This window comes from Sarcophilus harrisii, chromosome 5 (genome assembly GCF_902635505.1).
Source record: "Sarcophilus harrisii chromosome 5, mSarHar1.11, whole genome shotgun sequence".
Classification (NCBI taxonomy): domain Eukaryota; kingdom Metazoa; phylum Chordata; class Mammalia; order Dasyuromorphia; family Dasyuridae; genus Sarcophilus; species Sarcophilus harrisii.
This window is the reverse complement of record NC_045430.1, coordinates 197750850-197777779: the sequence shown is the minus strand read 5'-3', so window position 1 is coordinate 197777779 and position 26930 is coordinate 197750850. Positions and strand designations below refer to the sequence as shown.

Genomic DNA, 26930 nt, shown 5'->3' with positions numbered 1-26930 from the left:
GATAAGGAAGTGTATTTGACCTCAAAAGTAACAGTGAGACTTGGGAGGAGGAAATCTGATATTGAAATATTGCTCTGAATAACTATATTTTATTAAAAGATTATAAATAACATTGTTGAGGGTATAGAGTAGCATTAAATACTATGAAATTATACTCATGAGGAAATTCAGGAATCAGAAGGGTGGTGGAGAATAAAAGGGCAAAATTCTTTGGAGAGAAAAAAAAGGAAGCAATTTTGCTGTTGGAACATATTACAAATCACCTAGATAAGGAGAAAGGGATGAGGAGTCTGGGAAATAATTCAAAAGCTGTCCCTAAGAAATGACAGAGTGATGGGAGACCAGTTATTTAGACATTTACTAGAGGTAACTTTGACCATCAGAAATGTAGCAACTCATTACATCTCATCTGCCTTAAAGATAATTTCATCCTTCAAAGATAAAGGAATCAGCAAGGGGAAATGCTATAGGGAATTCAATCTAACAGAGAAACTATTGCTGGGATTGAAATAATGGGAATATACTGGAAAAGTGGCCACTCCCTCTTATAGTTTATGATAGAGAAAAGGATATCAAAGACATGATATGCTTCATCCTAGCTTTTTGGAAAGCAGACTTGAGATGCTTTAAAGCAGGGCTTCTTAACTTGGGGCTATGAAAAGATTTCAAGAGGTCAATGAACTTGAATGGGAGAAGTTGTTTATTTCAATATAATTGGTTTCCTTTGTTTGGCATTGTATTTCCTTATGTATTTTGTAATTTAAGAACATTATAATGAGAAGAAGTTCATAGGCTTCAGCAGACTAATAAAGGTGTCTATGATATAAAAAAGATTAGGAATTCTCATTTTACAGGAAAGATATATAGTATAATAAAGACTAAAATAGCACAAGAAAAATCCATGAACAAAGGAAAATTCTCAAGCATGAAATTCTGAAAACACAAAGGAAAATTATTTTAGTAAGAGAGTAAAACACAAAATGTTTACTGATGAAACAAATCACACACCAACCTAGATCCTTAAAAAAACATAATGTACAAAAGTTGGAAGAAACAGCCAGCAAAAGGATAAAGTGGTCACTGAAATCCCTTCTATCCCTGAAATTCTGTCACTCTGTGAGCCTTAAAATACAGATCTCATGATTTTATACTCCACTCAAAACTCTTCAGTGAAGTTCTTTATAGTCAATAAATGATTTCCAAAAGACTTCTCCTTTCTTGTGGCCCCTTCCTCTTATTATGTTCAATTCTACACATAACCTCTTTTGGAGGTAGGGCTCAGGCCAGACAAATTTATTATGTTTCCTTTGGGGCTTTGTTCTGGACTTTATGGACATCTTTCTCCATCATTCCCCAGAAACCTTTTCAACCTAGAAGATTCCTCTATTTTCATCACCTTGCCACTGCAGAAGATCCTTCAGAATTGTAGCTTTTGTCTCTAATTGATTAATTGTTCATGAATCTCTCTTTAAAAGAAGGGTCGAGGCCATCCATGCTCACTCTTTTATTCTTCTCTGAGCTTTACACCTGATTCATCAAACATTTTTTTTCCATTATGCTCTACCCCACTCTCTCTTCTCCCATTTTTCAACTTCCTTTTATGTTCTGTCTTATCCCTTTACAATGTAAACTCTTCAAGGGTAAGAACTTCTTTATTTTTCTCTTATTTGATTCCTAGATCTCAACACAATTTCTGGTATGAAGTGCTTAACAAATGGTTGTTGACTGATTAATAAATGAAACTCAACTCCTAGTTTTTCTTCCAAATTTTAAGACCCTTTCTCTTCTTCATGAATTTATGTGATTCATTCTTAATTCTGCCTTTGAGAATCCTTATCTTCCTTCAGCTTTAGTTTAAGGATAATCTTCTCTGAGGTATCCTTACTTCAAACATCATCCTAATCTCAGTTGTTGATGTTCTTCCACTCAAGTTTTTGAGAGTAATTTATCTAATCTCACAATCATTACTCCTCCTTGCTCCTCCAAATGCTGTTGTCCATATTTGATGTTCCATAAAAACTTTCACACTTTTGCAGAATTTGTTCAATATGTCTGAAATGTTTCATCTCCTTACTTTGGTATCTTAGAAATCCTAACTCCCCTCAAGTGCTACCTTCAACATGATGTCCATTTTGATCTTCCTCATGCTCTATTGTTAGTGTTCACCTTCCCTTCTTGAAAATTTTTTATGCATTTTCCACTTACTTATCTCTGAACACGGTGTTTCCCTCAGTAATATATGGTTTCTGGAGGGCAGGAATTAGCTTACTTTTGCTTTTGTATTCTTTGTGCCTAAAATTATCGTGCCATATAATATTAGAATAATAAATGCATGCTTAATTGATTAGAATCTTCTTGCCTTGACCTGAACTTTCTAATATACTCGTGTACATACACACACACACACACACACACACACACACAGAAATCTATTTATCTATACATATACATGTTAATATTAGAATTCCTTTAAGGAGTATTTGTTTTTGAGGCCCTGATATTTCGTATGATAGCTTTCATATATCAGATCAATATTAAATGCTTGCTGAATTGGATTGAATTGTATGTGATCAAACTGCAAACAATAAGCTCCCAACTGGGATCAAAGAAGTACCAGATTTATTTTAACTTGGCCAACAATACTCCTTTGACTTTATTGTCATGCTTCTTGGATTGTACTCTGTCACATGATCCTCTTCTTTGACTATTTCTTTGAGGACAACATGTTATCATACCACTATAATTTCAATCTTGGACTAGCTCTATTTCTCAAACAGCAATCTTGTTTTATGTATGTATCACACTATGCAGCTGAACAAAACTATTCATACGGACCCAATGGATTCCCAAAACAAGCCCAGGAAAGAAGTCTGCTGATTCCTAAAACTTTTCTGTTTTTTATCATACTTTGGTATGATCCCATACAATGTTTACTCTTAAGTTAAAGGATTGGGAAAGCTCAGTATTTCTTAGTGCTTATAGTTGAGGAAGAAAGACAGTTTCATCTAGAGGTACAAAATGGTTCTATAAAAAGAGAGGGAGAAGAAAGAAGATGTGCTAAGGAAAAGTAAGAATTTGTGAGAATGTAAACTCTAAATGAGGTCACAAAGAGTTGGACTTGACTGAAACAAATGAATAACAACACATTTGTAAAAAGAGAGAAAGTGAAGAGAAGAAGCAGAAGACAAGCTCTAATATTTTGGGTAAGTTGTTTAATTTCTCTAAAAAAATGGACTGGGGTGGGTTCATTTCAACTTTCATATTCTGTAACTGATAATCTTAGAAGATAATCTAAGAGACATACCATATGTTATTCTCAGAGGAGTCATCCATATATGTCTAAATATTTATAGCAGCACTTTTCCTTGGCAGCAAAAAAGAAAAATCGAATTCATATGGCTATCTAATAATTAGGAAACTGCTGAAGAAATTTTAATGTATTGGAATATTTTTCTCTTCACCCAATAATGAATATGATGAATTCAGGGTGGGGGAAATGGGAAGATTTGTGTGTAATGATGCAGAGTGAAGTTAGCAAACCAGGAAAATGAATTACATGATTACAATAACATAAATAAGAGTCACTGAAAGGAAGATGAATTCTGAATAATTATAATGACCCATCTTGGTCCTGGAGCATAGACAATGAAATTTACCTTCTTTCTTTGGGTAGAGGGATGGAGTTAGGGTTTATTTTTGCATGATTATTTTTCCTTGTGATAAATAAGGGTTAATTTGGAATTTAGAGGAGGATGGCAGGAAATTACTATAATTAAAAAAAAATAAACCACCAATAAAATTTATATATTTTCAAGAAAAAAAGGGCCAGATTAACTTTTCTTAAACCAAATCAATCAAGACTGACTTATTGAAATCAACAATGCTCTCAAAGCTAACAATCATAGCAAAAATTATTATTTTTTTAAATCTAGGAATTGAACTATTCTGAATTTAGCTCTTTCTTGTAAAATGTGTTCTTACTACTATCTCAAAATTAATTAATTGACTTCCAGTGAACTAAGACAAAGTCTGAGTCTAAAACTGCTTTGGGAAGTGATCGATTTGAAATGGGAAACACCACAATCTAAACCCTAAACTAGGATCAATAGTTTGTTTTACCTCCTGGATCAAAAGACTGAGGCAATAAACTTTGCTTTACTACCTCTTGACTTGAAGGTGAGAGAGGTGCTATCTTATTTTCTATGGATGCTCAGGATACAGGCAACTCCCTTTAGTGTGAATCATAAAGAGCTATGTAAATCATCAAGTAACCAGTAGAAGAAAAATCTGGTGTTAATTTTGGAACTATTAACTCCACGAATTCCAACAAATAAACATATATTTCATGACAGTTTGAGGGATTAAAAGGGGAATTTTTTAACATCTTGAAAGGAAGCTATAAGGTAATGACATACAATGTTGTAAGTGTTGCTATACATCTAATTTTGTTTACTCCTTTTTACAAGTTTCATTCAAACATGGAGATTATGCTGTCACTAAAGGGGCAGTGTGCTAAAATTGATAGAGAGGAGGCCTCCCAAACAGGAAAACCATTATTTAACTCCTACCTCTGACAAATACTGGCTATGTGATCTTGGGTCGATCACTTAACATTTGTTAGGCTGAAAACAAAACAACAAAATTTCAACAAAATTGAAATAATTTATAAAAAAAACCATTTAAGTTGTCTAGTAGAGGGGAAAGTTGAAAAAGGGACAGTTGACTTCTGATTGATATATTTAAATTATACATTATATAGGATTAAACAAAGGAACAAGGAAACATTAATTGATTGGCTAGCATAGAGGTGGTAATGTTTTCAGATAAGACAAGAAATAGACTGATTAAGATATTGAGTGAGAAAGTGAGGAATGTTTTGCATCAGTGTTAGTTTTCTTGTTTCTGGTCAGCACAGCCTGGATCCTGAGTTAATGGTTAAATAAATTTCATCTCCTAGTGATGGGACTGGGTTCAAAACAATAAAACACTTTTCTTACACCTCTAAGGGCTTTAGATAAGTAGTCTAATAATGAACTAGAAATGTATCCCTGCAGGGCTGTATGCTGACTTGAAAAACTACATATTAACATTATCTATGTTGTACTGTATTTTTCTTTATTTTGTTAAATATTTTCCAATGACATATTCACCTGATTCACATCATACTTAGGAATTTTGTGGACCTCATGGGTGCTACATGTTTGACATCTCTGTTCTAAATAACTATTGAAGACTCTTAAGTTGTGGGGAATGTGATGAAATATACAGAAAAAATAAGTTCCTCTCCCACAGTCTTCTGCAATCAAAGAAATCATAATCCTATTCTAGGATCTTAAAGCATATTACTAAAATGGCTTGCTTTCCATGAAGAGAAAAAATAAGTGACAAAGGTTTAAGTTTTTATAGACAAATGTTAACGGGGAGAAGTGGGGTAGCTGGGTGACTAAGTGAACATAATGCTAGACCTGAAGTTAGTAAGACTCATCTTCCTCCATATCTGTTCTCCAATATTGGCAAAAGTACTGGTAATTCTGGGCAATTCAATTCATCCTGTTTGCCTCAATTTCTTCCCTTGAAAAATGTAAGTGTTTTGTAAACAAATACACTTGTAAAATGAGTTGAAGAAGGAAATGATAAAACACTCTAAGATCTTTGCAAAGAACCCTTCCCCCTTCCCCCCCTGCAAATGGTCATGAGGAATTGGGTAAGACTGAAATGACTCAGTAACAAGTAATACTAGAGCATAGAGATGCAGCAATAGGGACTAAGCATGAGGAATACCTACTTCAAATCCTGATTCAGGCTATTATAAAATCATTTAGCCTCTGTTCTTCAAACGACTCTTTAAGAATATGTGGGAAGCAGCATGGCATAATAAAAAATCTGGCCAGATTCAGAGGCCAGAAAACCTAAGTTACAATTCCAGACCTACTACTGACTCCTTGTGTGACCTTCCTTAGGCCTCAATATTCTAATTTGCTTAAAAAAAATAGAGATTGTGGTGCATGGCCTTCTAGCTCTTGATTCTATGATCTGAAGTTACAAGCGTGGCTGTGTTCTCTTTCAGTGGTAGGAATTTCTTCCAAGCATTAGATAAATCTCACAGCCTTTCCACATTCTGCAGCAAAGTTACATGCTTTTTAGTCAAGTTGGGAATGGGGAAAAAACAAAGTAGAAAATATAAGAGTCTGTGCCTACATTTAAGATTAGAACCAATAATGCATTCCCATTGAAATACTAGGCATTAAACTCATTGTAATTTGCATCTTATTTCATATAAATGAAAAAATTCATTTTAAAAGGCCCAAGTCCACCCACTCCATGACATTAATTAATTGGGGGCAATTTACAGCATCTGCATTAGACTCAGTATCTAAGGCATGGGTCACAAGAATTACAGAAATAATTTTCAAGTCAATTAACTTCCTGCATTTAAATAAGGTAAGAAATGCCTTGCTCAGGCAACTATGGAGCCAAATGGACACTTGCTTATTGAGCTGTAAAGAAACTTGTACTTTTCTAAAGGAAGAGATGGAGGCAAGGCACTGACCTTAGAAACCTGATTGCTCTTCTTCATGATCTGGCACTCTGGGATATGTCCAGACTTCTCTGTGCCCTATGAAACTGACTCCCCACCATCATAGCTTGTTCTATAATGAGGCACCTAAAGCCACAGCACACCTGTCCAGGTGATTCAGTTGCTCTCTTAGATTCCTTTTTGTTATATGGATTTTTCTTCTCTCTGAATCAAGACAACTATCAAAGAATTAGGTAAGGCAAAACTCCTCTACCACTCCCTATCTTGCATACCCTGGATAACATAAAAATATGGACTTTATTTTTATTTCTTTTTGCTGTAAAGTTAGGTGAAGATCCTGAAAATAGGTTGGTGTAATGCTCCCAGTAGAAGAAGAAAAAGTAAATTTTGAGAGTGACCTATAAAACTCAGGCTGGGAAGAGCTGAGAAGAATCATCCAGCAATAAGGACATTTTGGAGATGAACTTTGTGGGAACAAAGTAATGTAGCAACTAATCTAAGTGTGGGCTTATTCTTCCCAGAGATTGAGGTGGGACATGGAAGGATGAGTTCCTAAAGTGCTGGATGAAAACTTTGTACTTTTGTTAAACCTATATTTTAAAATATTCCTTTCTGAAAGCTAATTGATGATAAATGGTTCAATGGAATGGGGATGCTAAACCATTCACTGGAACCCATGAGTTGTAAGAAACACAAGTGATTTGGGCTTGAACTGATGGCATCAAAGAAAAAATATACTGAATTCTCAGGATACATTTGTTACTAAATAAAATACTTAAAGCTCCTAATAAAATGCTTGTTGAGTGACTGACTAATTGACCTGGATATGGAACTTAAGATTGCTTGAATAAGGAGACACTTATCTTTTATGGTGATTTGAACTCATAAGAGGGAATATTCCTTAAAAGTCATGGTGGAAACTGAGCCTCCCCTCTGAATAATATGAATTGCTCTAGCTCTCCTGATCATATGAGAGATTTCAGTTTTCTGTAAGGGAAATATAAAACACTTAATGGATCTTTGATCTTATCAAAGAAGCTGTTCTCTACTATGATGCATCATGCAACCTATCCATTCCTACTCATTCTAAATATTTTTTGTCCATTTTACCACAAATTCGCTACCTGGGATTCACTCAACATTCTGGGGCTTCTTATTTTCTTCTAACTCTGTGAGTTCACCAATGGAGACCTTACAACTTGACCAGCTGCTTTTTATTCCCTGATAACATCCTATCCTCCTTATTTATTTAATTAATTAATTAATTTATTTTATTTAATTAAAAAAAATAAATTATATTATTTAATCTTTGAAGTTCTTCATTGGCAATCTGTTGCAATTTCTTCACATCCACTATGAGAGGTCCACTGATCATTGTGTGAATATTCATTGTCATTTCTTCCAAGACCATGGTGTTTCATGGCCTGAAGCTTCATGACAGCCCACAAAGGAAACTACTGTCTAACATTCATAACAATAGTTCAAATTTATAAAAATTATAAAAGTTAATAAAGTACTGTCCTCATAGCAACTGTATAAGATAAGTAGTTCAATTATCTTTCCATTTTATAGATGGGGAAAGATATTCAGAGAGGGGAGATTGACATTAGTGATGCAATTGGTAAGTGGCCAGGATCTAAATCTAAGTCCTGTAACTTCAACTTTGGTCCTTTTTAAGCCACATTGTCTGTCTCTCAAAGAATCTCCTTACTATACCCAGCTATTTTCTGAAACCTGTGTCCAAGTTAGTAGATTGCATCAAGATCTCTTGATGGTAGGAATCACATCTTACTCACAAATAGGATCACAGGGCTTTGAACTGGAAAACTTATCATGTAGGTCATTTTTCTATTCTATCTTTCACATAATCAAAAAAGTTATTTTTAAAGAGTTTATCTAGCATATTGTCCTGATCTTTCTATCAATATACTCTAATGTGATCTTATTCCCTCTAGTGAGATGACAACAATTTATCAAATACTTACTATCTTCTAAGCATTATGCTAAGTGCTGGGGATACAAATAAAGCCTAAAGATAATCCTTGCCCTTGAGAATCTCACAATTTAATGGATCATATATAAAGTCCTTTGTGTACTATTCAAAGTTCATTTCAAACTGCCCCTTCTCTTTCCTGTCTTAAAATTTTATTTTCATACCAATAATCTAATGGTCTCTTAGCTATTCCTTGAACATGACACCCCATCTTCCATCTCTATGTCTCTTATACCTAGGATGCTAAATCTTTTAAGATCCTTCACTTCCTTCAGGATTCACCTCTATCATCTTCTATAGAAAGCCTTCTATGGTCCTCCACCTTATTAGAAACTTCCTCTCTAATCCTTAATCCATTTTGTACGTTTGTATTCGCTACCTAGAATGTAAGCTTCTTGAGAGCAAGGATGGAAAAAAAGCAATTAACAATGAAGACTATGAACCTTTTATTGCCTACCTCATAGATTTAGAGGAAAGTGTTTTGTAAAACCACATGATGGTACAGAAATTCAAGTTATTTTTTTATTAGAGTACCATATGATGAAAGACTTCTTCCTTTTTGCTGTAACATAATAACTTTTATAGTAACAGAACTTTTGACTTATTTGAAAGACTGAAACATTCACTTTCCTTCTTGGTAAAATGCTACAGTTTCAAAGGTCTGAACACAGTCAGAGTTGTGAAAAGATGCTTTATGAAAAGCCAAGTAGGTATCATAAAATAGGTGAACTGGAACATTGTTTTAATTATGCCAGAGTGAGGTAGTTTATAGCTCTCAGCATAGTACCCTAACAATAGGTCTGAAGTACAGACTAATTGCAATTTTGACAGAGATAACCTTGAGACTTGGGTAAACAAAAGTGGAGAGAGCTCCACCTGAGTTGGGAAGGGCAGGGGGGTAGTGGAGAAAGGTTAATCTAATTTAGCTTAAACAATGGCTCTGTAGATTTTGGGCTTCTTGTGCATCTTAATTTTGAAATGATGTGGAAAATCTCAACACTAAGCAAAGGAACTTTTCTTCTGAGTTTAATTTTAAGATAAACATCTCATTCAAGGGAATTTCAAGCAACAAAAGAGTTATAATTTTCATTTTTGCTATGTGATGAATAAATAGGCAAAACCTCTGTTGGGATTAAAAATAGCCTGGCATATAAATGAGGTGATGCTTGCCTCCTCCAAGCTCCTATAGCAATTATTGTCTGCTCAATTCATTGGGCAATTAATCATGGACTGCCTTGTGACATCCTTCCTATTGTTGTTTTGAAATGTTATTTAAATCTTTTATCATTATTTAACTTTGCTCAGGTTTATGTCTTGTCTTTCCAACTCTATTATAATCTCTTTAAAGGCAGAGACCTTGTCATTTGCTTCCTTTGAATCCCTCTCTAGCACAAGAACACAGTAAGAGTGCAAAACATTTTTTTAAATACACACAAAAATAAAATGTCTATATTCTTGGACCTAAAGATCTCACTGCTAGATAAATTAAAAGTCATTATTAAAATAAAAAAGAAAAATAAATATTTATGTGTGTATATATATATCATCTTTCTATGATCTATCTGCCTGTCTGTCTAGCTATCTAAACATGTATGTATATACTCAGTTTTTAAATGGAGAAAGGTTGTTCCAGATGATCTTTAATGTCCCTTTTAGCTTCAGCATTTTGTAATTGTATAGTGAAAATATAGTTGAAATAGCTTAGTAACGTCTTTATTTGTTCAGTGTATAACACAATATACTCTACAATAGAAAAAATAATAAAGCTACATATTGTGACTATAGGACAGCAAATATGAGTGAAAATGTTTTTTTTTAAATAACAAGAATGCTTACAATTTATCCCATCTAATCAAATACACAGATTTTTTACAGATATATTTTAGATTCAGAAAGAAAAAGAAAAATTTAGTCCCATTTCATTTTATAGATGAGAACACAAACTCAGAGAGGCTGAGCATTTTTTTTTTTTTGAGGCTGAGCATTTTTGTCAAAGTCACAAGGAAAATTAAGATTAAAGCTGGTACTAGAACTCATTTCTCTTGATACACAATCCAACACTCTTTTTTTATTTTGAAATTTTGATTTATTTTTATTAATATCTTCTTATATCATCTTTCCCCCCTTGCATCTCCTATTCCTCTCCCAGAAATATATCCGTTAAAATTATTTAAGAAACAAAAAGAAAAAGATGAAGAAGAGGAAAAAAAATGGAAAAGCAAACCAATATATAGGAAAAGAATCTTATAAGATTTTCCCAGTTCCATATCTGTGGATTCTGTCAAGTTCTATGAAACCATAGGAATTGTACTGTTTAGATGATAGCAGTGCTAATATTCAAATAATAGTCTGTGTTTTTCCTTTTTGTAACTGCAGTTCAGTGGAAAGAATACTGTATTTAGAATTAGGGAGTCTACATTTGAAACTCAACTCTATCACTTACTACCTGTGTGAGTTTGGCTAAATTACACTGGCTAACTCTTTGGGCTTCCTTCCTCCTATGCATAATGTAGAGGTTTGATGAGATGACTTCCAAATTTTCTTCTGACTCTAGACTGACATTCCTATATTCTGAATGCTTGGAACGGTGCAAACAGACCAGGGGTGCATCAAAGTATGATTCCTAAGGATTTTCCAAATAAAGTTCAAGGAACTCAAAAATATAAAATGTCATGATGTTAGTATGAAAGGTAGGGTTTCAGTTAATACAAGAAGAGAAGAAAAGAAAATGGGATGTGGGCGTTATTAAATAGAATTACAGAATTGAAAAGTGTCATAGAAGCCATCTAGTCCAATTCATAAGAGATTCTCTTTTACAACCCACCTGTTACCCAGACTTTGTCTAAATACCAACCTCATCCAACCCTCTCATTTTACATGAGAAGAGACCAAATACTTCCTGAAGTAAATTATTTAAAAGCTTTTTTCCTCTGATATTAACTCTAATTATCTCTTTATAACATCTATCCATTTCTGCCAATTCTGAGATCTAAAGGAACAGGCCTAACTCTTTCATATACAAAATCCTCCCAAATACTTGAAGAGACTTAGTTTTTTTCTTGCCTCAGTTAAATATTGCTAATTCCTATGAACAGATTCTTACACAATATGAACCCAAGGGCCATCACCATCCTGGATCTTGATGTCTATAGCTTGTCCACATTATTCCCCTGAGTAATTTTACTTCTAAAGAAACATCAAGTATACCAATCAGTGAGCAAGGTAATTTCTCTATTGCTACCACTGCTGACACTAAGACAAAATTTACCTTCCTTTGAAATGGGTAGGGGATTAAAGAAAAAAAAAAAGAATCCCAAGAAAGGGAGCAATGGAAGTTTTCCAGAAGACAACCACAACTGCTTGTTTCTTTAGCCATTATTCCTATCCCAACTTCCCAACTAGTGCTATATATCTCTTTTTCACCTAATTTCCAAAATAGAGTGAAATTTTCATGTAAACAGGAACTTTAAACACTCTTGAATATATAGATAATTGTAATTCTCATATCCTTGCAATGCTGAACACACTGAAGAACAAATAGCAGGTGTTCAATTAAACATTTTTGAATTTAACTGAGTTTCTGTAACTCAATTCACAAAATGACAGCAGTTAGATAAATGATCTTGGAATGAATCAACCAAGTTCTGAATCAGATAATTTTATTTAAACATTTTTGTGATTAGTTTATGTACTAAAAAATATAACAATCACCAATATATACTATATCCACAATCCCACTGGTTTTTTATATAGGATGTTCTTCTTTTGAAGAACTCTCAAACATCATAGGACTTAAGAGGTGGAAGGGATCATAGAAAGCCATCCCATACACCTTATTCATTTTACAGATGAAGAAAGTGAGTCTTCAAAGAATAGAATGATTTTTTAAAAGTCTCATTATCAGTAAGTTGCAGAGATGAGAGCTAAATCTAAATGATGAATATCAACCTGATATTTTAGTCATTTACAATGGAAGCTTATTAAAAAAAAATTCAAATGATCTCATTTCAGGAAATAACTGATGGAATCAATTTCATAAAGGAGAAGTAGGCATACTGCAAAACAGATACATCTTTTAAGTTTAACAACTGTTATACTCACAACAAAGTGAATTTTCAGAGTTGGGTCACCAAATATAGTTAATGGAGTCCTGGGTTAAAATAACTTTTTGCCTGAGGCACAACTTTGAAGTCACAAACCAAAAAAGATTTGTTCTCGTTTTCCACAAATTGCTGCTTTTCTAATTGGGAATGACCTCAGACATGCCCTAGAATGCTCGACCCCATGGTAGGAATCAGTTTTGGCTGTGGCACTCTAATATTATGCTTTCTACTTATCCTTAGGGTTCCTGCTGCTTCGCAGCTGTTCAGGTGCCTGTAGAAGTTGAAATGGGACTCTAGCATTAAATAAAAGGAATCCAGGTTAATGGTTCCCCTCTCATAAATCTCTTTGCTTTTTTCTTTTATACCACCAACCAAAAAACATCCAAAGCTGAGAAAAGTAAAGGTAGCAATTAAAAGTAAGCAATTTTCTGCTCTCAAAATCCCAATCCCTGCTGTTGTGAATTATCTATAGGGCTTTCCAGATGGCTGGTATCACAGTAGGGTGTAAAATTGAGCCTTCTAATATTATATTATTGCTTCTCTCACAGATTATTAAAAGGTGCCAAGACTAGAGATCCATTCCAAAGCTTTCTCTTTGTGGTTCAATAGCTTTCTTGATTATTGAACCTTGCCAAGAATAAATGCTTATGTTAAAAAAGATCTTGAATTCACTGCTTTAGAATTATGCAGGATTTACAAAATGTCTTGCCAAAACCTCATTTTACAGATAAAAAAACTGAAATTTGGAGAAGTTAAATGATGTTTGTAGTATCACACAAGTAGTAAGAGAGAAGCAATCTTTGAACTCAAGACCTCTGATTACAAATCTACAATTCTTTATAATCTATGATGTCACTTCATGAATTTTCAGTGTGTTCTTCAGAGAAGCTTACATGTCCCTTTCATTTCTCTAAATTTAAATTTTTTTACTGATTATATTAGATGGTAACATTTACCAATCTCTCACTAAGCACTTATTACCTTCCCAGGCACTGTACTTACCAATAAGGATAAAGATTCAAAGAAAGAAATAATTTTCCTCTCAAAGATTTTACAAGATGAGGAGAAGGTGTGTTTGATTCTATTCTAATGCCTCAACATGATTTAAAAAGCGATCCTTGCTTCTCAAAGGCTATCACTGTATCAGTGAAGCACCAGCTCTAGATGTTCTACTATGTTGGAAAGGCCTCCAGCAGTTTTAATCTTGAACTGTCTATTTGTTGCCTGGATGATTTTGGAGGGTCTTATCAACAGGCTTATTGCAGTATAATGAATCTTTTGGTCAAGGAAACTCTTATGAACTATTGCATAATTTTAGATGGTCAGCAAGCTCAATCAGTGGATGGAGTTCCTATATTGACAAAAGCTACATATTCTTTGCATTGGAATAAGCTACATAATCCACAATTTAACCTCTAGTTTGTAAAGTTTAAGAGTCTCTGAGTTTCCATCTCCTGTTTTTGGCTTTAACAGGGGGCTATAGCTGATATCAGAAAGCCTCTGACAAAGTTCTAATACTCTTCAGAACAGGGCCTTCGATACAGTGTGGATGTATATACCAAGGTCTATCAGGTCGGCTAACTGATTGTATTCTCAAGGAATGGATACTCACTTATTATTTTGGGCTGTAACTACTAGGCTGGATCTAGGGGTGAGTTCAATCCAAAATCTGGGGACCCACACCTCAGGAATGAGCTCACAGGAATGTCACTCTCTCTCTTCCCATTCTCAAGTGTTTTGTGTTTTGAAAGGAAATACTGGCCCGTTACCAACAGTCATCATCACAGTTTCCTGTAACATATTAAAAACCAACTGATATCAATGGCTAGAAAATTTGTACTTCATGAAGCATTTAGAACCAAAGCCTCTTTCTTCAACTCTCTTCTCTTATTCTTATCTTTAGCAAACTCAGTCCGATCACTTTCCTATATATTTCCTCTTCTGATTTTCTTTTCCACCTAGAAGCATCTACAGAACATTAAAATTCTTCTTCATCTTTAATATCTTTTCACACTTTCTTTTACAGAAACTTGGTCCTCTGGGAAAGTCTGCAACCCTGAAAGATCTTTACAATGTTGTGCCTTCTCTCAAGTCCTTGAACATTCAGAAGAAATGAGATGCCATATTCTTTGTTCTCAATACTTCTTCTAGACCCTCCATCTGTCACTATAACTCTTTTACTTTCTCTTTTGAGGTTCATCCCAACTATCTGACTTCATTTGTATCCTTGTTATTATCTACCTACCTATTTTCTTTCTGAATTTCAGAACCTGGTTGAGAATCTTCTTTTATACTATAACCCCCATTTTCATATGGGAACATTTCATGATGCATTACATAGTGATATCTTCTCAGCAATAAACATACTGGTTGCCTAGTTCCTAAATTCCCAGGAAGAGAACCAATTTGAGAATTTGTCAGACTGACATTGCTGGAAAAAAAAGTATATTTATTGGAAGGTTATTTAGTTGTTTCAGACTTTGGGACCCTATTTTTCAAGTTTTCTTGGCAAAGATACAGGAATGGTTTGTCATTTCTCTCTTTTTTATAGCTACAGAAATGATACAGAGTTAAGTGACTTATCCAGGGTCACATAGCTAGTAAATGTTTGAGACTGGATTTGAACCAGATCTTCCTGACTCCAGGTTGTGTGCTTTATCCAATTTACTACCTAACTACTTTAGTGGAAAAGTAGTAAACAGTTACAAGGTGAATATGATTGCTGGGTTGGCAGCAGAAAGGAGCCATCACTTCTCTGAGGCTTGCTGCTCATAGAGATAAATCATTTAACTTTCCTCAGTCTCAGTTTCCTATTTTGGAAAAAGAAGAGTGTGGACTAGATGACTGTAAAGTCCTTTCTAGATTTAGCATTATCAAATTATGGTCTATTAAAAAAACCACCCTCCCCTTCTCTCCTCCTTTAAGACTAATCCTACCTCTTCTGGGAGATGACACAAGGACTGGCTATGGTTACCAGAACATTAAAATTATGAATAGTTTTATTCTTATTGTAACTTCACAAATAATATAATCCCTTTTATCCCCCTTTATGTGTGAGAAAATGTGTAGAATGTTAACTCCTTAAGATGAAGGACAACTTCACTTTTTTTCTTTATATCTCTAGGACTTAACACAATACCTGGCACACCAAAGGTGTTATCGAAAATAATTGATTGTGATTAAATTCCCAAAGCAAATTACTCTGGTATGGTTTGGATGCATATAGAATTCCCCTTTCCTTTCTTTAGTCTTTCTACATCATGTTTTATCTGTGACCTTTGAATCAATCTTCCTTGAACTGCTTTGACAGTTTTTTTATACTTGCCTCAAAAATCCTGAGTAATGGAATTTGCATATTGATAACTCTGTGAAACTAGGATTTTGTCTACTGGTGCTTTTCAGTCAAGGAAAACTTCTTTCATATAGGCTTTCTAGTTTTTCTAACTGTGGGTATTCCCCTTTATAATCGTTCTATTGATAATCTCAACTCTCATGGGTTTAATTTTCTTCTCCATGTAGTTGTCCCTAGATCATTACATCCTTGTTTCTTCTTTGAACTTTAGTCCCAAGTCACCAACTGCCTATCAAGACACTTCAAACTAGATGTCCTAGAGATGTCATAAACACAATATGTCTAAAATGTAATTCAATATCTTTCCATTTGAATCGTTTCTTTTTATAATGTCCTTATTTTTGTGGAATTGCATTGTGCAATGCATTTGGGCATTGATCTTCTAGCTTCCCAGCTTCATGATCCTGATATTATACTGAACTCTTCATTCTTCCTCACCCCACACTTCAGCACCTCTCCACTTAGACTTAACATCTTTTTGCAGGTCTTCATTACCTCCCACCTTTTAATTGTGTCTTTCTACTCCAGTCTATCCTAATATATATATATATATATATATATATATATATATATATATGTGTGTGTGTGTGTGTGTGTGTGTGTGTGTGTGTGTGTATGGATATATGCATATCCATATATATATATATCCATATAACATATATATGGATAGTAAGCATATAGTAATTTTTGATATAGTTTTGACTGTTTTCCTGACCTAATTCTGTTCAACTTTGTTTAAAAATGCTTGCTTTCCAAAACTGTGTTTTTCAGGCATAAGTCTCCCAATCAGTTGTCAATGAACCAGAATCTTTGCCTATTTTAATTCAAGTTGGTTCTTCAAGGCTCCCACAGACAGATAATGTACTGATAGAAATGAATCATACTTTGGAGACTAAAGCTGCAACCTGTCATGTATTACTTTTTTTATAGCTACTGAATATTTACTATTTGAAATTATTAGCTGTCAGAATTAAGCTGAGAAGTAAGGAAAACAGAGGGTGCAACTTTTTGATAAAACTTTTTACAAATATATATTTAATTTTAGAAAATTTGGCTCCCCATAATGTACTGGTAGTTTTTTTGTTATTAGTAAAATTCCACATATTGGAGTTGGGGTTTAGAATTTCTATTCAAAGGTAAGACACTGAGAGTACAATCCTCAAACCTCATCTAGAGTTCATCGAGCCTTCTTCCAGCTCTGATAGTTGTGGTCACCTGATTTCCTTAATAGCAAAAGAATCCCCATGAAATCCCCATCAATACATTTGAGCTTACCTAGTTCCTGCAAGAATGCTATTTTTTTGGGCAAATCAGACTACCTCATCCTTCAAATAGCTCTTTTGTTTATTATTTGATAAGTATGTTTTGTCTAAGAAGGGACTTTGTATTTCACCTGACTTTTTATCTCTACTAACCTTCCACAGCTAGCCCTCCTTTCAGTTTCATTTAGATTTGAGGTTTCCATTTGAACCTGGTTGCAAAGAAAAGCAAGGGCACGCTGATGTCACAATGCTATATGGGAAGTGCAGCCGACCTGAGTGGAACTCACTGATTTGCCTCAGCATTTTGATTATAAGGGTCCATGGGTTCAGATGAATCAAACTAAAAATGAAACTCAGCAGGCATGATGAAATCAACCAAAACCATTGAAACGGTTGGGCAGAGCCCCCCAAATTGTTTCATTCTTCAGGACTCTAGGACAGAATTGGGGTCTTAAATCATTATACTATGGCTTCTGTAGTCTCTTATACATATGAACATAGAAAGAATCATTTCTAACTAGAATTTTTTCCTTTTATTGTCAATTTGGACATCAGAGGCTTAGTTAATATCAAGGAAAGTTAACCCCAGAAACAACAAAATGTCCTGTTACACTTTGAAAAGTATTCATGAGACCATCTTTGTGACATTCACTTTAGGCTATAAAGCTAGAGGAGAGGTATGAGGAAGGGTAAGGGAAAGGAAAAGAATAAGCATTTATAAACTTTCTGTGTCAGGCACTGTACTTAGTCCTTTTGACAAATATTTCCTGTGACCCGCACAACAATCCTGCTACTTAGGTGGTGTTTAATATCCCCATTTTACTGTTGAGGAAACCTAGGCAAATTCACATAATTAATAAGTGTCAGAAGCTTCCTAACTCCAGCCTCACCACTCTATCCACTCTGACAAATGACAGAATGTAAGTTATTAGAACTAGAAGGAACCTTAAAATTATTTGTCAGAAAACTAAATCCCTGAGACAGTGACCAAAAACAGAAATTTGGACCATACAAGAGCTAGGACTACAATGAAGGTTTTTAACCATACTAATATCTCCTTCCTATATACAAATTTACTTGGGATTAAAGAGGACTTTGTCCACTTTGTGTTTCAGTGCTGTATATTTCCTCTCAGTACAGTAGTTTTCTATTACGTCTAAGATCAAACTCCTTTTTTGGATTTTAAGGTCTTCTTTACCTGGACCTTTCCTAACTTTGCATACATACTTTTCTTCTACATACTCTGCTGATCTTGTGACACTTGTCTTCTTGCCAGGCTCCTTCTGACTGTTCTCACACAAGATACTCCATCTCCAAACCCAGAACATTTTCAGTGACTACCACTTGTAACTGGAACTCTCTCTCCTCATCATCTCTGCCTCCTAACTTTTTTGCCTTCTTCACTTCTCAGCCAAAGAATCCTTTCTCAGTAGTCTTTAATGACAATGTGTTCCCCCTGAAATTATTTCCAATTTATCGTGTATGTGTGTGTGTGTGTGTGTGTGTATACTTTTTTACACAGTTAGTGACATGTTATCTTCCTTCACTCGAGCATGAGCTTCTGCAGAATGGACTATTTTCTGCTTTTTAAAAAATATATTTACCACACTGCTGGGTACATATTAAGTGATTCCTATATGTTTATTGACCAATTGGTATCTTCTAGAGGGAAAAGAGTTTAGGGTGTGTTTAGTAGAAAAAGAAGAATGGCCTTAATTTTTAAAAGTGTGTTTGTCTATGTATATACACATTTCTACTTATGTGTATATAGATAGATATACAAATATGTGTCACAAAATACATGTGCTATTCTTATATTCAAGAATAGTAATGAAGATCTTTAGAATTATTCAATTTTTATTAACAACTTGTTAGGTAATAATCATCTATTTAGAAGCTAATCTCAAAACTAGAAAATATATATGAGAAACCTGCTAGTTTGCTATATCAATATACATTATAAAGCAATGAAACTAGTGACTATATGCCATGCGCAAAAATCCATCTCAGCCATCATGTGTCTATAAATGATCCAGATATGTCTAGCTCTATGAAGTGTATATTCATCATATTTTCATCTTGGACAAAGGTATTCACAAATACCTCCAAATGAATGTGAATTTAATTTACAGTTCAATTACATTTGGTATTTGTAAAGGCCCTACTTTGCCTTTATTTATTTGGATAGCAGACTAATTTTTTTTCCCTGAATAAACCCTTTCTCTCAAGAAATAGTTCCTAGTACCTGCCTTAGTATGCAAAGGTGATACCATCATATTATATGCTTGCAAAAGCACAATGTCTGTTCCAGGTCACATAAATTTTAAAAGGTTGCCTTTTGTCTTGTTCTAAAAACCAGGGGTTAAGGTAAACCACAGGTGATGATGAACTGAAAGCTGGGTACCACAACTTCCCAGTGCTTGAGTTCTAAAAATTGATAATTTTGTTAGGTCTGTGATTGATGTTATAAATAGCCAAATCGCTCTTGGCAGGAAAAAAAATTTCCTAACCCTATATCTGAATGGAAGGAAGGAACAATAGTCTTAAATAGCATCTCTCTTTTTCATTAGGAACTTTTCAAATGAGTTGGAAGATATTTCAGAGGCCAAAGAGTCTAATTAGTATTGGGAAAGAAATTCCTTCTCTGACATCCAGTAAATAAGTCATCCAATCTTAGCTTCAGTAAGGGATATAATCCACTTTTTTCTGGGGCAGGATATTCCACATTTAGACTGATCTAATTATTGGGAAATATCTCCTTATGTCACTTACCTTTGTGTCCCATGTCCATAGTAGTGGGTACAAAGTAGGTGTTGGGTCAATGTTTATTAACTACTTTACTAAATTTTACCATTCTATCCTTTGGGATCAAGTAGAAGTAGTCAAATTTCTTTTCTATATTTTAACCACTCAAGGACTTAAAGATTCCAATTAGGAGCTCCTTAAGTCTTTTCTTCAAGCAAAATATTGCCAGGTCATGACACAGAACTTTAACAGAACTTGGGACCATCCTGTTTGCCCTCTAGATTGTCTCCAACTTATTATTCTTCCCAAATTGTAGTTCCCAGAAAGGAATATGGAAATTTAGATGTAATCTACTAGGACAGAATACAATGGTACTATCACCTTACCAATTCGGCCCAAAATATATATGTTTGGATTCAGACTAAGGTTGCAATAGTTGGCTTCCAATGCCTCCAGAGCTATTATAAGCTCTCAAATCAATGTCACTCTCTTCCTTGAGAAATCTCTCTGAGCACATATGAAAATATAGTACTGAGTCATTCTAACTCTACCATAATTTACAGAAATAGGAATTATGTCCTTTTAAAAAGACTCTTTTAGGAGGAATCCAGTAAGACATTTTTATCCTTACCTCTCTGTGAGTAACATAGCAAGCAATCAGTGTTTCATTGGCCACAGCTGAGAAAATGGAGAGGCTTGCCTGAGGTCTTTTGGCTAATCATTCATAAAAGAAACAAAGCCTAGGTCTCCTTATGTCCAGTTTAGGGACCTGGTTAAGATTTCCCATGCCTGTAACTCCCAACAGACAGTGGGGTCACATGAACCAGCGACACATTTTTGTAATTGCCAATATTGGGGAAGCTTGAGATCAGGATTGCTTGAGTTCTGGAGTTCTGAATTGCACTAAGTCTAGCACCAATATGGTAAAACCCTTAAGATGAAAGAAGGACTAACAGGATTCTTTAGAGGAAACAAATTGACCCAGACTGGAAGTAGAAGGATCAAGCATCATATACAACAGCATATCTAGCCTAGGCCACTAAGGGAAACCTGGTCTCAAAAAAAAAAAAAATTGTTTCACAGGCATATGCTGAAGGGAAAGGTATGCTCAGGACACTCCTTTTGGATTCCCTAAAGTAATCCTTTTCATCCTTTCTCTCCTATTGCATATAAAGCACAGTGAAAGGTATCAAAGAATGTTAATTCCTAATGGTAGCCTTAATTAGGCAGGACTTACATCATTTTAACTCCCAACCCTCCCACTTAGGGCACAAGAAGGAGCCCCCAATTCCTTTTTTGCACTGCTAATCCTGAAAGCAGAGACAGTTAAAGAAACAATCTTTGGTTTACAAGGTATCATCAAGTGTTGATGATGATGAAATTTGATAGCAATAATGTCAAACTTTACATGGCCATAATCCAAGTTTGCAATGATACATTAAGCCATAATGCTGCTATTTATACCACCATAAACTTAGTTTATGATGGTATAAATAGTGCCGCTAATGGTATTAACAGCAGCCCTCAATGGCATCACAGCTGTAGAGTGCTGCATTTATGCTATTTATATCACCATAAACTAAGGTAGTCAAAGTTGCTACATATACAATACAAGGAAGATTAATAGGCATATTTTATGCCCAAAATCTGGGCCCCTGTACTAGAGATTTTATGGCCATCTCCCTATACCCTACATATCTATTCAGTCCTTCATTGGCTCTGTGAGGGAACTGACTTATGAGGTTTCCAGCAGAACTCGAGGATAAGAGTATACCCATATTTCAAGGTATCCTGAAAAGCCTAGAAATATAGAGCTGCGAGGCATAAGAAGAAAGCATTTGCCAAGCAGCTACTTAACCAACTTACGGTCTCCTTGGCAGCGTACTGGACCCACAGTCAGTTTGGCTTCAGAACCAGGTCGGTCAATATCACCAACTACCACCTGGCTGACAGGCAAATGATCTTTGTAGGATAATAAGCCAACATCCTTTCTCCTGAATCAAAAAAACAAAAAGAAACAAAGAAAGAAAAAGAAAGGAAAGAAGGAAGGAAGGAATGAAGGAAGGAAGGAAGGAAGGAAGGAAGGAAGGAAAGAAGGAAGGAAGGAAGGAAGGAAAAGAAGGACGGAAAAGAAAGGGGGGAAAAGAAAAAGAAAAGAAAAAGAAACAAGTTAAAAACATGAGCTGGGTTAACCGCATATGTCCCCAAATAATATTCAGTTTCCCAGAAGCTTACTGAGGGATACCACAGCTCTTCATATACTTTTCTTCATATGCTATACCTGTAGACGTTTCATAGGAGTAGAAATAGAGTTGGAAGGAATCTCTAGATTAGCATGTCCTAAAGCATGTTTTTAGAAATGAGGAAATTGAAGTCCATAATGACTTGCTATAGTAATTAATAATAAAATGAATATTCATGTAGGTTGCTAAGGTTTACAGAGAGCTTTACATATACTATATAATCTTATCTACACTACAATCCTGAGTCAAGTCCTCGGATACCCATTTTATAGATAGCCAAAGTGAAGACAAATAGGGGTTAAGTGACTTTCCTAGGGTCACAAATAACTTTTAAATATGTGAGGCAGAATTTGAACTTAAGTTCCTGATTCCAAATGCAATATTTTATCTTCTATACCTTGCTATCTCTTTCTAATTTTCTTAGACATGATCTTGCAGTCATCAAAAAAGGGAGGGGTATTAAATCTAATTCTAAAAATGTGCACAAATTGTATTCCTTCTAATATTTTTCAACTTCCTATACAATCATTTTGCTATATAAACAATAAATCACAAAGCTCAATGACACATGAACAGAGTTGAGCATTGTAATAACAAAACTGAACTAATTGGATGCATACTCAGGCATGAAAATTAAATAAATTAAGTTATCATTACTTGCACAATATGAAACTGAGAACTCTGGGGAATCTCCTGAGAAAGGTAGTGGCCAAGGAGATTAGGAGGCTTCTCTGGGAATCTCATGGTGCTCAGAGCTGAACCATATCTCAAATATGTTTTACTCCTATTGCTTTTCTGCAAAATGGATAACTCATTATCTCCTCTAGACAGAGAACAGACAGTGGACTTCTGCAACAGACTGTACCAAAGGTACAGTCCCTTTTGTTTTTCCCCACCATCTATCTCCACCACAGTGTCTTTACTGAGGAAGAAAGAAATCATCACTGAAACAATCTGATCATAGACTTTACATATTAAAAGGTTGAGGATGGAATAAGAAAGTTCTAACACTTTCCCTAAGAAGGGAATAGGTTAAAAGCCACAAATGTTCTCACCTTTCTCCTCACCCTTCAGAAACTCCTCTCAGGCCCTGAGTTATTTATTGATCTGGGGGGGGGGGGGCGGTCTTCAAACAGTTTCCTATTCTACTTAGTTTTCATATTATGTGACTTTCATTTTCCCTGCTTGGAAAGAATGGGCTGGAGAGATCCATAACATTCTTCCTCCCTTTACAGATGAGCTATACAAAGGTTGAGTTAATAGAAAGAAATAATTCATCATAAAAATTATTAGAAATTATAGAAAAGGCAGAATAGCCTAAGAAAGAGAGTCAAGTCTCAAACCTTGACAAGAAATTTCAACTCTCAATGTCCCTGGCAGTTCTCTAAGATCATAGGTTGAAGAGAGGATGCTTCTGTGCACAGAGAGATGGAGGCCCTCATTAGGAACCTCCTATATGGAAGAAATCATGGGATAGTTTTTTTTCTTTTTTTTAAGCTACAAGGTGCTTAATTCTTCCTTCTCTTTCTTAAACTCATAGAAAGCTCCTTACTTGACTATCTACTTATATAGTTCCCGATACCCCTACCTACTATGGCTAATTCATCAGTAGATGAGACCACTCCAAGCCTCAATCATAGACTTCTTAGAAGGATCTTAGAGTCTGTTTGCACCCTCATCCCCACATCAAGTGAATTAAGAACACAATTTTTAGTCAGCTTGCCCTGGTTGCAAAACTCACTACTTTCTCCCCTTGATTTTAAATGAAACTCTTCTGCCTGTCTACCACCTTCCAATCCCTTCCTCCCCCCACTCCAAATTCTCACATAGTACTTTCTAAAATTGTTAGACAGGGAAAAGAAAGGAGAAAGGATAAAATTCAGTTATAATGAGCCAGATTTGGAGGATATTTTTCAGAGGTGGGTCTTGTTGGAGTTGCCTAAGTTATGACTCGTGTAAAGGCTGGTTTTTGTTTGTTTGTTTGTTTGTTTTTGCTGCAGTTATATGTATAGCTTAATAATAACAGCTAGTGTCACATAGATAGTAAGGACCTGAGGTTGGATTTACATTTAAGCCCATCCACTGTCTGCCTACCAATTTATCTCTTGTAAGAAATTTTCTAAAATAATCAAACAAGAAAAATCTTGAAAGTTACATATCTACATGTCTATATCTATTTGCATCTGCTTTTTTGTATCTAACATTAAATTTGGAATTATACATAAAATAGGCATTATGAAAGACCACAGTATTTGTAGAGAAACAATGGACTTTCATATGGTGCCATAAAGTTTGAAAAAGCACTTGAATAAATTATCTTATTTGATCTTCAAAACAATATTCTAAGATACATACTACCAGCATTATGATCCCCTCTTAGAGATGAGGAAACAAGTTCAGAGAGGGTCAAGTGAATTGCTCAGAGTCATGTGGCTAGTAAGTGGCTTAGTATTTGAACCCAAATTTTCATAACTCCAAATGCAACAGTCTAGCCACTGTGTAACACTACCTGTCATAGAGGAAAGGAATTTCAATTTCATTTGAAAGAAGGAAAAATTAAGGAATAATATGACTAAGAGATTTACCTCACATTTCTTGGTGAGTACATGGTGAAGTGGGGAATGTTTGGGGGTAGAGAACTTAGGTTTCTTTTTTCCAAGCACTAAATTCAGAGAGTCCATTAGACATCCTGATGACTTTCTAAAATGGCCATGAAATCACACTGTCACCCATGCCAGAGTATAAAAGAAATCCAGTTGTAGCCAATGGGAACTAGACAGGGTTCCTCAAATAAACTTCTTGCTTCTATGTTGCCTCACTGGCATTTCCTCTATTATTCACTTTTAGAATAAAAAAGGGGTATTTCAAACAAATTAGAGCTGGGATCAAGTAGGAACCAATTGGGATAATTTATTGACTACTTCTTTCTTTAAGATTGTGGAACATAATCCTTTTGTTATGTACTTGTATTCCTTCTAATATTTTTCATCTTCTTACGTAATCACTTTGCTATATAAACAATAAACCATGAAGCTCAATGACACATGGACAGAGTTGGGCATTTAAATAACTTAAAACTGAACTAATTGGATGCATATTCCGGCATGAACACTAAATAAATGTAGTTACCATACCAAATAATATCAAATTCAGGACTTTGGGGAATCTCCTGAGAAAGGTAGTGGCTAATGAAATTAGGAAACTTCTCTGGGATTGTCAAGGTGCTCTCCAGGAAGAAAAACAACTAACCAACAAAAACCTCATAGTACTGATGACATATCTACTTTAAGCTTTAGAGTTTCCCAATTCTACATATTAAGATCAATACCTTTTTATATAAATTTTAAGAGAAAGAGAAAAGATACTGATTACTGATCTAGACCTTATTGCTGGCTGCCTGTAAAATCTGATAATTGTTTTCAGTTATCTAAGAATAAATCTCCACTATCTTTTTGTTTGTTTGGTTTGACTTCTTTCAAAGCTCAGTTAATGTGCCAATTTTCAAAGGAAGTTCTTTTATATACCCTCATCAATCATAGCACCATAGATTAAGAGCTATACACAATCTTAGATATCATCTAGTTCAATCCCCCTTTTTACATTTGAAGATAATGAAGGTCAGAGAGATTAAATGATTTGCCTAACACAGTTAGTATGGTATTAGTAACATTTCCCCTTTCCAAACTCTTTGGTCTAACTAAGAGTCTTATTTTTTCCTCACATGGAATACTTGCTCTCTCCATGCTGTGATTGGCCTTCCAATAATAATATAGATGGGTCTATAAATGTAATAGCTACAACATTGTAGTACCTATGGTGTACTAGAATCAGGAAGATGAGTTCAAAGAAGATCTGAGATACTATGTGATGCTGGACAAGTCACTTAACATCCATTTATCTTAACCTACTGGAAAAAGAAATGGCAAACTACTCCAGGATCTTTGCTAGGAAAACCCTATGGATCATATGGCTCCTGCTGTCACAAAAATTTAGGTGGGATTCACAGACATTCAGGAGGCAAAGATGATGGAGTATTTTATATTGTAGTAGGAAGATCTGAATTCAAATCCTGCTTTAGACAGTTACTTGCTCTGTGATCTGCAGGAAATAACTTATCCTTTCTTATTAGCTCACTTTCCTTATCTATAAGATGGGAATAAGAACACCACTTACTTACCTAAAGGATTGTTTTGAATATCAGGAATAATACTATGTGTAAAGTGCTTTCTAAACTTAAGGTACTTTATACATGCTATTACTAATAATAATTACTACCATTAATTACTACACTACCACTACTCTACTCCTACTACTTTTACAATACTACTTCTGTAACTTCTGCTACTACTACTCCTACCACCACCACCAAATACTACTATTTTGTTGTCTACTTATTTTAGTCTTGTTTAGTTCTTCCTGATCCCATTTAGAATTTTCTTGACAAAGATACTAGAATGGTTTGCCGTTCTCTTACTCTACTATTCTTACTAATACTACTCCTACCACCACTACCACTACATCACTTAATAAATGGAGGCTCAGAAAATTTAAGAGACTTGTCTAAGTTGGCCCAGTTAATGTCTAAGTCCAGACATGAAGCCAAGTCTAAAGACTAAATCTATACATAACAGAACATCAAGTCCTACATCTAATATTGATATATTCTACCTGTGCATTTGGAATACACCCCACTG

General features: G+C 34.8%; 1 protein-coding gene across 1 annotated transcript in view; it reads right to left on the bottom strand.

Annotated features, from left to right (window-relative positions):
• CNTNAP2 (contactin associated protein 2) overlaps positions 1 to 26930 on the bottom strand; it is a 2632466-nt gene that overhangs the window by 452976 nt on the left and 2152560 nt on the right. Inside the window, exon 15 of the mRNA XM_031941247.1 lies at positions 21860 to 21987. Within this exon, the coding sequence (XP_031797107.1) occupies positions 21860 to 21987 (128 nt within the window). The remainder of the gene's footprint in view (positions 1 to 21859; positions 21988 to 26930) is intronic.